This window comes from Choloepus didactylus, chromosome 13 (genome assembly GCF_015220235.1).
Source record: "Choloepus didactylus isolate mChoDid1 chromosome 13, mChoDid1.pri, whole genome shotgun sequence".
NCBI lineage: Eukaryota > Metazoa > Chordata > Mammalia > Pilosa > Megalonychidae > Choloepus > Choloepus didactylus.
This window is the reverse complement of record NC_051319.1, coordinates 79,001,867-79,012,876: the sequence shown is the minus strand read 5'-3', so window position 1 is coordinate 79,012,876 and position 11,010 is coordinate 79,001,867. Positions and strand designations below refer to the sequence as shown.

The 11,010-nt window shown below is 52.9% G+C and overlaps 1 protein-coding gene across 1 annotated transcript; it reads left to right on the top strand.

Annotated features, from left to right (window-relative positions):
• Positions 1-1,948: 1,948 nt before the first annotated feature.
• CXCL14 (C-X-C motif chemokine ligand 14) lies at positions 1,949-9,084 on the top strand. Its single transcript, XM_037801501.1, has 4 exons — positions 1,949-2,262; positions 2,431-2,536; positions 6,216-6,329; positions 8,938-9,084. Exons 1-4 carry the CDS (start codon positions 2,199-2,201, stop codon positions 8,951-8,953), a joined length of 300 nt encoding a protein of 99 aa, XP_037657429.1. The 5' UTR covers positions 1,949-2,198; the 3' UTR covers positions 8,954-9,084.
• The last annotated feature ends 1,926 nt before the right edge of the window (positions 9,085-11,010 follow it).

Genomic DNA, 11,010 nt, shown 5'->3' with positions numbered 1-11,010 from the left:
GCACATGCAGCTTGATTCTGTTTGTGCACATGCATGCAAGACAAAGATGGAAGGGTTCAGAAGATACCCTGTTAGCATCTCGGTGGAGATCTCTCAGTGCGTAACAGTGCGCGTTTTTATGTTTTCTTCTTGCATTTTCTGTTTTTTTCTGTAATGAGCATGTGTTGTTTTGTACTGAGAAAAAATAAATTGTAATTTACAAAAATGTCCAAAATCTCTCCCCTGCCTTCATCTTCTGCACAAATTCACATGTCCAGCTATCAGTCTTGTTTTAAGTATGAGGCACAACTGCATGTAAAGGACTTGGGATGTGGCCCCAAAGCCAGTTCCAGGGTCTACTTGCTCTTTAAGGGGAAGTGCTTCAGCTTCTCCTCATTTGGGAAGAGACAGCTCAGATTCTTCCCATCCACCCTTCAGTAGTTTGCTCCCACCCCACATTCCCAGGATTGCCTCTGGGAACTTGAGTGAGCTGGAAGCTGCCGGGCTGATGGCACAGTGCTGTGCAAGCTGGAAGAGCCCATCAGCTGCTGCCCTGGCTCCAGCACTAGCCTGGGAACCAAGCCAGGGACCTCACGGAGCCTGAGATGCTCCGTGCCCTGTTGCTGGGTCTCTCCAGGCAGCACCTCACCAAGAACTAAAGGGCCGGCAGACATGAAGGGCGGCAGAGTGGTCAATGGGCAGGAGCCCCAATTCTGCAGCCAAAACACACAGGGGCCTCACCTCCTGGCCTAGCTACCTACTTCCTGGCTGTGTGATCTGGGCAAGTTATTTCTTCTCTCTGAGCATCTGTTTCCAAACCTGTCAAATAAAGAAATTTAAGATATCAACAGAAGAGGGGGTTGTAGGAATTAAAAAAATATATACAATGATACCAATAAGTAATTTTCTCTGGGCACTGACTAAACACTTTATATGCATGATCTTATGTAGTCCTCACATCCTCATTTTACAGATGCTGAAATGAAGGCTTAGAGTGGGGAAGTCACTTGCACAAGATTCACCACCTGTAAATAGTAGGACAGGAATTTCTGTCTCCATGACGGTGCCCACAAACACTGCACAACACAGACAGCCAGGTACAAGTCTGGTATACGGAAGGGGCTTCATCCATATGGTTATCACTCATGTCTGCCTACCGGGTCTCTGCCTGGCTTTGGAGAAGGGTTGACAGAAGAATCCCAGCCTGGTTCTTCCCACTTCCTGAACAACTCACACAGCCACCAGGGCCACATATGCACTTTAGGGGGCCTTCCTCTCAGAGTGACCAAATCTCCCCCACCATACTACCCCCACCTCCACCTCCACCCCACCTCCACCTCCACCCCCCACTGCCCGCACTCTTTGGGTCAGCACCAGTGACAGCAGGCAATTGCTGCCGAGGACCTATGAACAACCCCTGCCTCAGACCTGGCCCTGTGGTCTTGCCACTAAGGCTGCTGGCCCAACAGCAGCTGCCCACACCCTAAGGGTCAGGCCTGCTGGCACTCACAGGTGGCACTTCTCCGAAAACACTTTCAGTCTCCTGGGAGGAGCTGGGTCTCAGGCCTGGGTCTCTCAGCAGCTCAGAACAGCAGGCCAGTCTGGCCAGAGGGAACAACTCCAATCAGAAGAGCACTGCCCTTAAGCGGCCTCCCCACAGCCAGGTCTCCCCAAAGGCAGAGCGGGGGTCACTGGTCTGCGAGCGTGGGTATGAGCGTATGTGTGAGCACGCACATGCAATAGTCTGGGTGTGCAAGTGGGTGAAGGAGAGCATGTTGTGGGAGCGGGAGGGTAGCGGATGTGAATGTGTGTATGTGTGTGTGCGCGCGCGTGGCTCTGTGCGCCGCTGCGATCGCTGTCCTGGGGCGGGCGGGGACGGGCTGGGAAGGTCTCCTCCCCCCATCACGTTGAGAAATCTCAGTGAGTCACCGAGTGGCTCTGCATATTAATGAGTTCGCTCGCTGCAAGGGCAAGAGCGGATTTAAAAGAGGCCAAGACGGGCGGAGGGAGGCTGTGGAGTGAGCGCAGAGCCCAACGCAGAGCGCAGCGCGCAGCGCCAGCCCAGAGGCACCCACCGACGGGCGCAGCCGGAGCGAGCGGAGCCGGGAGGTGCTCTCCAGGCAGAGCAAGCCGAGCCGGGCGGCGTCTCCGGGCCGCCACACGGACTGGCGGGCGCCCTCCCCGTGTCCCTCCTCCTGCGCCGCGCCCCTCCGGCCAGCATGAGACTCCTGACCGCCGCGCTGCTCCTTCTGCTCCTGGCGCTGAGCGCCGCGCGCGTGGATGGTAAGTTCCGGGAGGTCCCTTTATTGCCGTCCCGTCCCGCCCTGTGGAACCCAAGCACCATTTGCTAGGCACTCTGGAATCTCAGAGGGTCCGGGTGAACACCGAGGGCGGTCGAAGGGCAAGAGACCCCGCGCGCAACTGAGCGGCCAGCCGCGCGCTCTTTCGCAGGGTCCAAATGCAAGTGCTCCCGGAAAGGGCCCAAGATCCGCTACAGCGACGTGAAGAAGCTGGAAATGAAGCCCAAGTACCCGCACTGCGAGGAGAAGATGGTTATGTGAGTTCTCCCTTTTCTTTCGTGAGCCTGCGTGCCCTTCTCTTAGTCCGGGGCTGGGGGCACATCCTAGGGCTGGGTCCGACTAACAAACATTTCTCTCTGTCTCTGGTCAAGGCCTTGGTGAAGCCTTTGTTAGAGTCCAGCGAGTCCTTAGGATGCTGGCAGGACAATCGGGAAAACAGTCTGGAAAGGGGGTCACTGTCCCGAGCTCCCAAACCAGCCTCTCCGAGTCCACTCTAGCTAGGATTCAAATGGGTAGCCTGGTATCTGCGCTGTGGGCTCCCCACCTCTCTCAGGGTGTCAAGGGTTAAATGGCTCCTGTGTGCCAACTTAGAATATTCAGATTGAAATCACACAAAACACCCAGAACTAATGAACTCACACCAAACTGAAGCACGCTGCCTTCCTGTCTCTGAAGACAGGATTAAAGCAAACATTATCTTAAGTCCTCAGATTCTCCTTTCGGAGCATCTCCGTTCAGGAGATGAGCACCACATCGGCCAGTTTTGGGCTTCTAGCAAATCCTGTTTGGGAATGCTCCTGGCTCCCCTCTCACCCGCCGGACTCCTTGTGAGTCCCATGAGCCTGAGCCGTCCTGTGGAAAGGGCCCCGCTGGGGTTAGTGGGCAATACCAACAGAGCCCTGCTTGGTGGGGATGTGGGGAATACTTTAAAAACGGGGGCAGAGGGAGAGAACACTGCATTTCCTTGCTCCTCTGCCTTCCCAATTAACCACTTGAAGCCAGCGCCACTGTTTCCCCATCAGTATGCTCTTGGCCAGGATGGGAGCCCTTGGCAAAGCAGCTACCAAACATCTGCCACGGACCATTGGCCCCTCTTCCCCTCCCCCAGAAACAGGACACACTTTATTCTCAGTCTGGGCAAGTGCCTTCTGCCTGCTGGCCCTGCCGGCCCACTGTGTCTATACAGGCAGGGCCCCACCGCCTGGGGGCTGCACGTTGAGCTGCCGTTAGGGGAATTCAGAAGGCCATCCGACCTGAGCTGTACTCCATTGCCTTCCTTCCCTGGCACCCAAACTAACCTCCTTGGCCCTTCCCCTTTGCCCTGTACTGACCTTGCTGACTAACTCCAGAGAAACTGCCAGTAAGTCCTCCTTGGTGGGGATGCTTCTAGCTCAAGGGCTGAAAATGACAGGGGTCGTTGCAAGTTAGGTTTGCTTCCTCTGAGTGCTGAAAAATGCTCCAAACACCAGTCTGAACTTCTGAGACCTTACAGGGAAGGAGAAACAGGGTAGGGGTGCAGTGACATCTTAAAAGGACGGAACCCCCAGGAAAGAGGCTTAGATTTCTCCTGGCTAAACTTTTCAGAATACAGAGGAAGATGACAGGCAGGCAAGTGCATGGGAAGGTTTTATGTAACCATCTGGGCATCATGAGGTCAGCCCGCAGTCACCCTCTCCCAAACCGCCACCCCACAGCTCAGAGGCTCTCCCCGCACCCCCATCCCTGAAGGGCTGGAGGCTCCTCTCCCTGCCCAAGATCTTACGACTCTGTAAATCAGAGCAGCCAGCACTATTTGCCAAAGCAGGTTTTCAGCCACAGAGGCTGAACAAAGGCAAGTTTTCCAGCTCACCCTGAGCTACCCAGAAATCTCTGCTGAGTTGGGGGGGGGGGACAGTCTGCTCTGGGAGTGGGATTTGTTGCACCCAGAAGGGTCTAAGGGAGTACGAATTCTGCAAAGGGCAATTTGTGTTGAGTGTCAGCTGAGCTCACACCAAAACCCTCGGCACTCCAGAACCACCGAAGAGAGAGAAGCAGGACCCAGGATTTCTGAGCAATACCTGGGGACATGGATCCTTGTGTCTTCACCCCACACCAATTGCCATAGTCCTGGAAGGGCAAAGGGCAGCTCCAGTAAGAGGCTGGAGCTCACATACTGAGGCTGAACGGAGATGCTCCGAAAGGAGAATCTGAGGACTTAAGATAATGTTTGCTTTAATCCTGTCTTCAGAGACAGGAAGGCAGTGGGCTTCACAGTTTGGTGTGAGTTCATTAGTTCTGGGTGTGTTTTGTGTGATTTCAATCTGCATATTGTGAGAGGGCTGAGGCATCCTCTCCTGGCTTTCCTTGACCTCCAGGATTTGGGGTCCTCAGGCTGTGCACTTAACTAACCAAAAAGGGTGTTTTTATGAGGCTTTTCCATGCCCCTTCCGAGTGCAAAAGCAGCTTTGTGGGCAGAGAAAGAAATGCTTTTGTTAAATTCCTGCAGGGTGACTAGGTACAAGGGGAGGAAAACAATTAGATTACATTCTGAAGCCAGGCCCCATGCTATCCCTGTTCTGGAAAGCTTAGGCCCTGGTGGGGGCCCTGGAAACTAAGAGCACGGTGAAGGGAAGAGAACAGCTTGCCCAGAAACATTCTGCCCCCATTCGGATGGCAAGATCAAATGTTAGCATGGCCCATGAGCCCTGCAACTTTGGTAACTTCCTGGGAACTAACTGACCTGTCTCCCCCAATCCCCAACTCCTTCCCTCCTCTTTCTGCCCCCTGCTCCCTAACAGCCTATTCATCGGCAACCCATGCTACCACCATATCTTGAGCCTTCAGAAAGTGATATCCTCATCTCTCACCTTCCAGTTTTCCAAGTCCTGGAGTGGTTCTGTATCCTTGAACACAAATCCTTGTAACTCCTGCCACACCTGTGGCAGCAGCCTCATGGCCCAGCCCTGGCTGGGAGGGCACAGGGCAGCTCCAGTAAGAGGCTGGAGCTCACATACTGAGGCTTCTGTTTTTTCCCTGGCTTCTTATCTCCCATGACTAATTACTAGTAACAGTAACTATTCACTGTGCAGCCACCAGGTGCTGGGCACTTTGCATGGATTATATCCTTTAATCATCCCAATAACCTTCTGAGTTGGGGCCTATAATTACACCCATTTCACAGATGGGCAAACTGGATTCAGAGAGGTTACCCAAAGCCCCACAGCCAGACCCGAGATTCCACCCCAGGCCCCTGCCCTCTGCACGATGCCACCTTGCTTCTCCCACCGCATAGCTTGGTCTCCACTGGGTGTTGGGACAATTGCTGAAAGAGGTCATTGCTGTGAAAAAGGGAGATCTTATTTTTCTGCCCAGGGATGAGATGATTTGTATTTCTTGCTCAGGAATCAAAACAGGCTTGAGGCCAATGTGACTTAGCTTCAGGATCAGCAAATGCCCAGTCCTGGGAAACCTGCAGAGACGGGAGAACTGGGGCTTGAAGGTGAAAGTCTGAGGCATCTACAGAGCATGTCTTAGCCCAACTGGGAAGCCCCTCAAACCCAAGGAAAGAGGTCTTGACACTGGTATTCCTCACTGCCCTTTTCTCTCTGCCTCTTGCTCCCAGGTTCAGGGGACCTGATAGAGCCCCGTAGCCTTGCTCCCTCAGGGAGGCTCTAACCCTGCAGATAATGCACAGTCTGGGGGCAGGGTGGGGGGCTCCCAGACACTGAGGGCTCTGGGGAAAGTGAGGATGGCTCCCTCTGTACAATCTTAGACCTAAGGTGTGGAATCCAAGATTAATGTGACAGTAGAACCTTCCAAAGAGCCAGCCAGGGAGGAGGGAGGAGGCCACAGTCTCTCAGTGCCCCGATTCGGACAGACCAGTCAGGACTCACCCACAGGCCACCCGAGGGTCTGTTATTCAGGCTCTCCAACCTCCACCCCATCTCGCTGTTTCAGCATCACCACCAAGAGCGTGTCCCGGTACCGGGGGCAGGAGCACTGCCTGCACCCCAAGCTGCAGAGCACCAAGCGGTTCATCAAGTGGTACAATGCATGGAATGAGAAACGCAGGTATGCCCTACCTTTTCTCTCCATGCTTCCTGCCTTCCCCCTGCTCCAGGTGTGGCTCTTAAGATGGGCAGGTAGAAGCGGCCCCACTTCTAGGTCATTAGCCCCCTGTTGAATTGACCTGGGTGAAGAACCACCACAATATTCCCAACAAGCAGATACCAGACATGGCTTACATCCGCCCAGAGACAAGGAACCCACCATTTAGCAAGCAGGCTGTTCCTCTCGGACAGTTATAAGCAGCGAAAGTTTATCCTTTTGTGAACAAAGTTTGTTTCACTCTAGCTCTTACATTTTACTATTAATTCCTCTTCTTCTTTAAGTCACTTGTGTTCGCCCCCTCAGTTTCCCTCTCTGTCAAATGGTGGGAGAGCAGCACCTGGCATGGCTGTCTCCTGTGGTTCTTATGGGGTGAAATAGAACCAACTAAGTGACTGTGCTTTATTAACCGTAAAATGGTGGAGATAACCAGGAGATAATGAGGACAACTCGTTGCCGACAGCATCTTCTCCCGTCCAGGTTGCTCTGTGGCCCCTGCTGCCCAGAAACCTGATAAACTCCTTCCCACGCAGGGGCAGGGAGGGACCTCTGGTTTAACCGTTTAAAATCAGAGCCACTCAATCCCTGGGGAGATGACAAGAACCCTCGATCAGACCTTTGCCTGCTCTAGGCTCTGTTTCCCATAATCCAAAGGTACCTGCCCAGTACTGATCTCCTGGCTCCTATGTCTGGCATTGAAGGGGGAGGCAACTTTCTGGCTCCCCATACCATGCACTGGGCACGCCCACTCCTTGCACACTCAGGGCCCATTTATACCTGCACCTGCACAGCATGGCCAGGGAAACACATGCACACACATGCACACACAGATGACTTCCCAAGGAACTATTAGCAGCCCTCATCCTGCCGAGGGAAAAAACCAAAGCTAAGTGGGGTGGGAAGGGGCTTGTCCGGGAGCACAGGAAAGGAAGCCTGGCCTCGCAGTGCTGCGCCCACCCCCACCCCAGAAGGAGGGTGCTGCCCCTCACATCACCTGGCTGGCCCTCCCACCCCAAGTGTAGCCACAGGATCAGCTCTCCCACAGCTGACACTTGGGCCCAACCCCAATACCTGAGCCTTTTTTCCTGCCTCCAAAACTGCCTTGTCTGCAGTTGCTTGAAATAGCAAGTGATGCAAGCAAGCGATTATTTTCTATAAATCTGATGGGAATGAAGCCCTCTTTCTGGTCAGGGCAGAGGCAGCTCACATGGCAAAAGCAGAACCTGCCAGTGGGGAATGAGGCTAACCCCCAGGCCCAGGTGGAGAATGCGATTATCTAACTGCTTGGAGATCTCAAGCCTCCTGCCCACCTTCCCCCTCACCCCTTCACCTGGGCTGCAGAGTTGATGAAGAGGCGGCACGTGTGTGCCCCGATATGGCCCCAACCTTGATTTCGGCACATTCCAGTGATGATGGCAAGGAGGGCCTCTCAGTAGGAGACCTTTCTTGAATGTGGAGATGTCCTGGGAGAGACTGGAGGCATTCCCTCGCTCCCCTGTCCCCCTTCCAGGGCGCCCTTCTCTCTTCCCTATAGGAAGCATCCATGCAAAAGACTGAAAAGACCTTAACAAATATGGAAAGGAGATAAAGACATTGTTGAGAGAGAGACAGAGCGCAAGCAAGTTAGCTGCTGAACCCAGAGTGGAGGAAGAAGGAGGAGGCAGGCCCCAGGCCCACCAGGGGCCCAAACAGAGAGCCCCGAGCATTGCAGAGACCAGAGAGCCTCTGGCTGCCTCATCAGGCATTTTATGTCAATGCATAATGAGGTGATCCTACTCAGAAACCAGGAATGGGGCTGAGGCAGAGGGAGTGGCAGGCTGCTGGATGTGAAAGGTGGCCCTGGAGCAGCCAAGGGGTAGAAATGGAAGAAATTAAAATGTCTAAATGGTGACAGCTTGGGAGGCAAGGGGAAAGGTCAGCTTGTGAATGCACACAGGCCCCATGGCTATCAGAGGTGAGCCCAGCAGCCATGAGGAAGTGACAGCAGCTCAGCCTTCTGACAGTCCCAGCCCCACAAACCCCCTCTTGAGTCATGACCACAGGAGGGGTAAGCAGCAGCTTCTAGAACTGCCATTTTTCTGGAGGACGCGCCTTCTTTGGGTTAAATACTGCAGAAAGATACAAGCCTAGGTGGAGGGAAGGGACGCTTTGCCACCCCCTACTCCACCCCACCTGTTTCCTCTAAGAAGACAGGGCGGGTACAGGTGAAGAACGAGGCGAGGAGGTCCAGGAGCAGCCCATCGTGCTGGAGTCAGGCTCCATCCCCACCACCAACTTCCATCGTTCACTGGGCAAATCTTGTCCCATGTGCCTCGGTTTCCTCAGAGGCAAAGAGGGTTTGCTTCATAGGCGGGCTGAGGTGGAAGCTGTTTAGAAAGCACCAAGCCAGACTAGTGGGAGCTTCTGCAGTCAGCGTTATCTCATCCCCCAAGATGTCCTCCCCGCCTCTCCCGGGCTCCTGTGCAGTCCTGGGACAGGGGCGACTCCTCGCAGACGTGAAGTAGCTGGGCCGCCAGCTTGTGCAGTGCCTCGTGCCTGCTGAGCCACTTACACCTTTATTTTCTCTTCCCAGGGTCTACGAAGAATAGGACAAAAAATCCCTGATATGAAAACTCCCGACTGGTTGGGAGACTTGAGCAAAGGACTTTGCTGATTTAAAAAAAAAAAAAAAACAACCTTTCTTTCTCACAGGCATAAAACACAAATTATATATTGCTATGAAGCACTTTTTACCAAGGGTCAGTTTTTACATTTTATAGCTGTGTGCAAAAGGCTTCCAGATGTGAGACCTGTCTCTTGTGCTCCAAACTTCATAACAGGCTGCTTTTTACTGAAAAGGGGGGAACTCATGCCTTTCCTTCTAAAAAAAAAAAAAAATTATGCTTTTTTTGTATTTGCTTTTTTTGTGTTTGCATTTGAGCTTTATAAGCGCCTGGGAGGAACAACGAGCTTGGTTGAGGCATTTCATAGCAGTGCTGCTCCTTTCCTAGCCTGGGAAGCTTCCGCTCAGAGTTCCTGGTGCCTCGGTGCAGCTGCCCCAGGCTCTCCTGGGCTCGTGGCCGGTGGTGGTTGCAGTGTGACACCTCGTGGCCCCAGTCACTGGGCAGGCTGAAGCAGATCTCTCTGCATCTTTTTCTTGGAGGAACTCAAGTTTGGTTGCCAGAGAAATGTGCTTCTTTTTCCCTGGGTTAATTTTTATACACTCTAGAAAGAACATTTCCAAGATCATGTGATGGCAAAGCAAAAGATCCTTAAGGAAGGTGTTGGGTCTTTTCTCCAACCTGAGGGTCTGTGAAAGCTCACTGCTTCACTATTTAATGCTTCCAGAAGCATGCCAGGCTCCCGACACTGTCGGTGAAAACCTTAGGGGAAAACTGAAAAATATAAGAATGCATGCACAGTATACAGCTACAGACACACATTCTATTGACCAAGGAGAAAACCTTCAAAGCATGTTTCTTACCCTCACCGCAATGGAACGTGCAGGACTAAAGCAATATATTTCCAATACCCCCACGTAATTCTTCAGTGTTAAAAAGTGCAGTCCTCTTTTGAAGATGACTAAGCATCCTTTCCTTTGTAAATACACTCTGCCCCTTCAGTATATGCCGCATTGTACTGCTGTGTTATATGCTATGTATATGTCAGAAACCATTAGCATTGCATGCAGGTTTCATATTCTTTCTAAGACAAAAAGAAAAGTGATCAAATATATTTGAAATGTACCAAAATTCTGGACTACTGACTTTTTTTCTATTTAATTAAGCTAGGATGATGATAAAATGTCTACATGTCCTGAATAAAATGGGAACAAATGTATTGGGGAAGGAAACTGGGATTTTCCAAAAACCTGTCAACACTGTGACCTCTGCAGAGTGTGTGGAGCTGTCAGTCCAGTCCCAGTGACAGGAAGCCAGGCCTTGAGACCCAAGACTCTTCCCTGTCCGACTCCCACGGGAAGCAGGTCCATGCGCAGGGGCAGGTTGGTGCACACATACCTGGAGGGTCACACCACAGTGCCATTTAGAGAAGACAGCAGGTGAGGAGGCCGGTTAAGACACTCTGGTTCCAGGGCCCCAAGGTCCTGGTGGGGCTCAGGAAGCAGGCTGGGGCCGAGGGGCTCTGCAGCCGGGCTGTCTGGGGGTCCCACCTGGGAGATCGGTGAGATGGAGGGGACCATGGGGCATCTCATAGCACTTCTCTGACTGAAGCCAGGACACCAGGCCCGCGGGAAGCACTTGGGAAACGTGAGCTACCATTATATTCACAGGGCTGGGCAGCTTCTCTTCACTTTGCACAAACTGCCCAGGGCCCTGGCAGGCCCCTCTGTGCCCCCCGGGTTCCCCACACCTCGCAGGACTATCCAAAGGGACAGGCTGCCACCCTGTCTGCATTCCTTTCCCACTACACTAGGAGCCAGGAGCTAGTCACTCGTGTCCCTTCACCTCCACAGACCGTTTCCCGGCACACCTTGATCTGCCCACGTGCACAAGGACATGCACAGCGAGTTTCCTGGCCCTACCGCGTGCCCAGCAAGGTGCTAGTATAAACCCTTTACATCACCATCTCATTTCTTCCTGGCAGCTCCCAGTTGTACCAAATGGATTCTTCAGGAAACTAAGGACCAGAGAGGTCAGGAAAATTG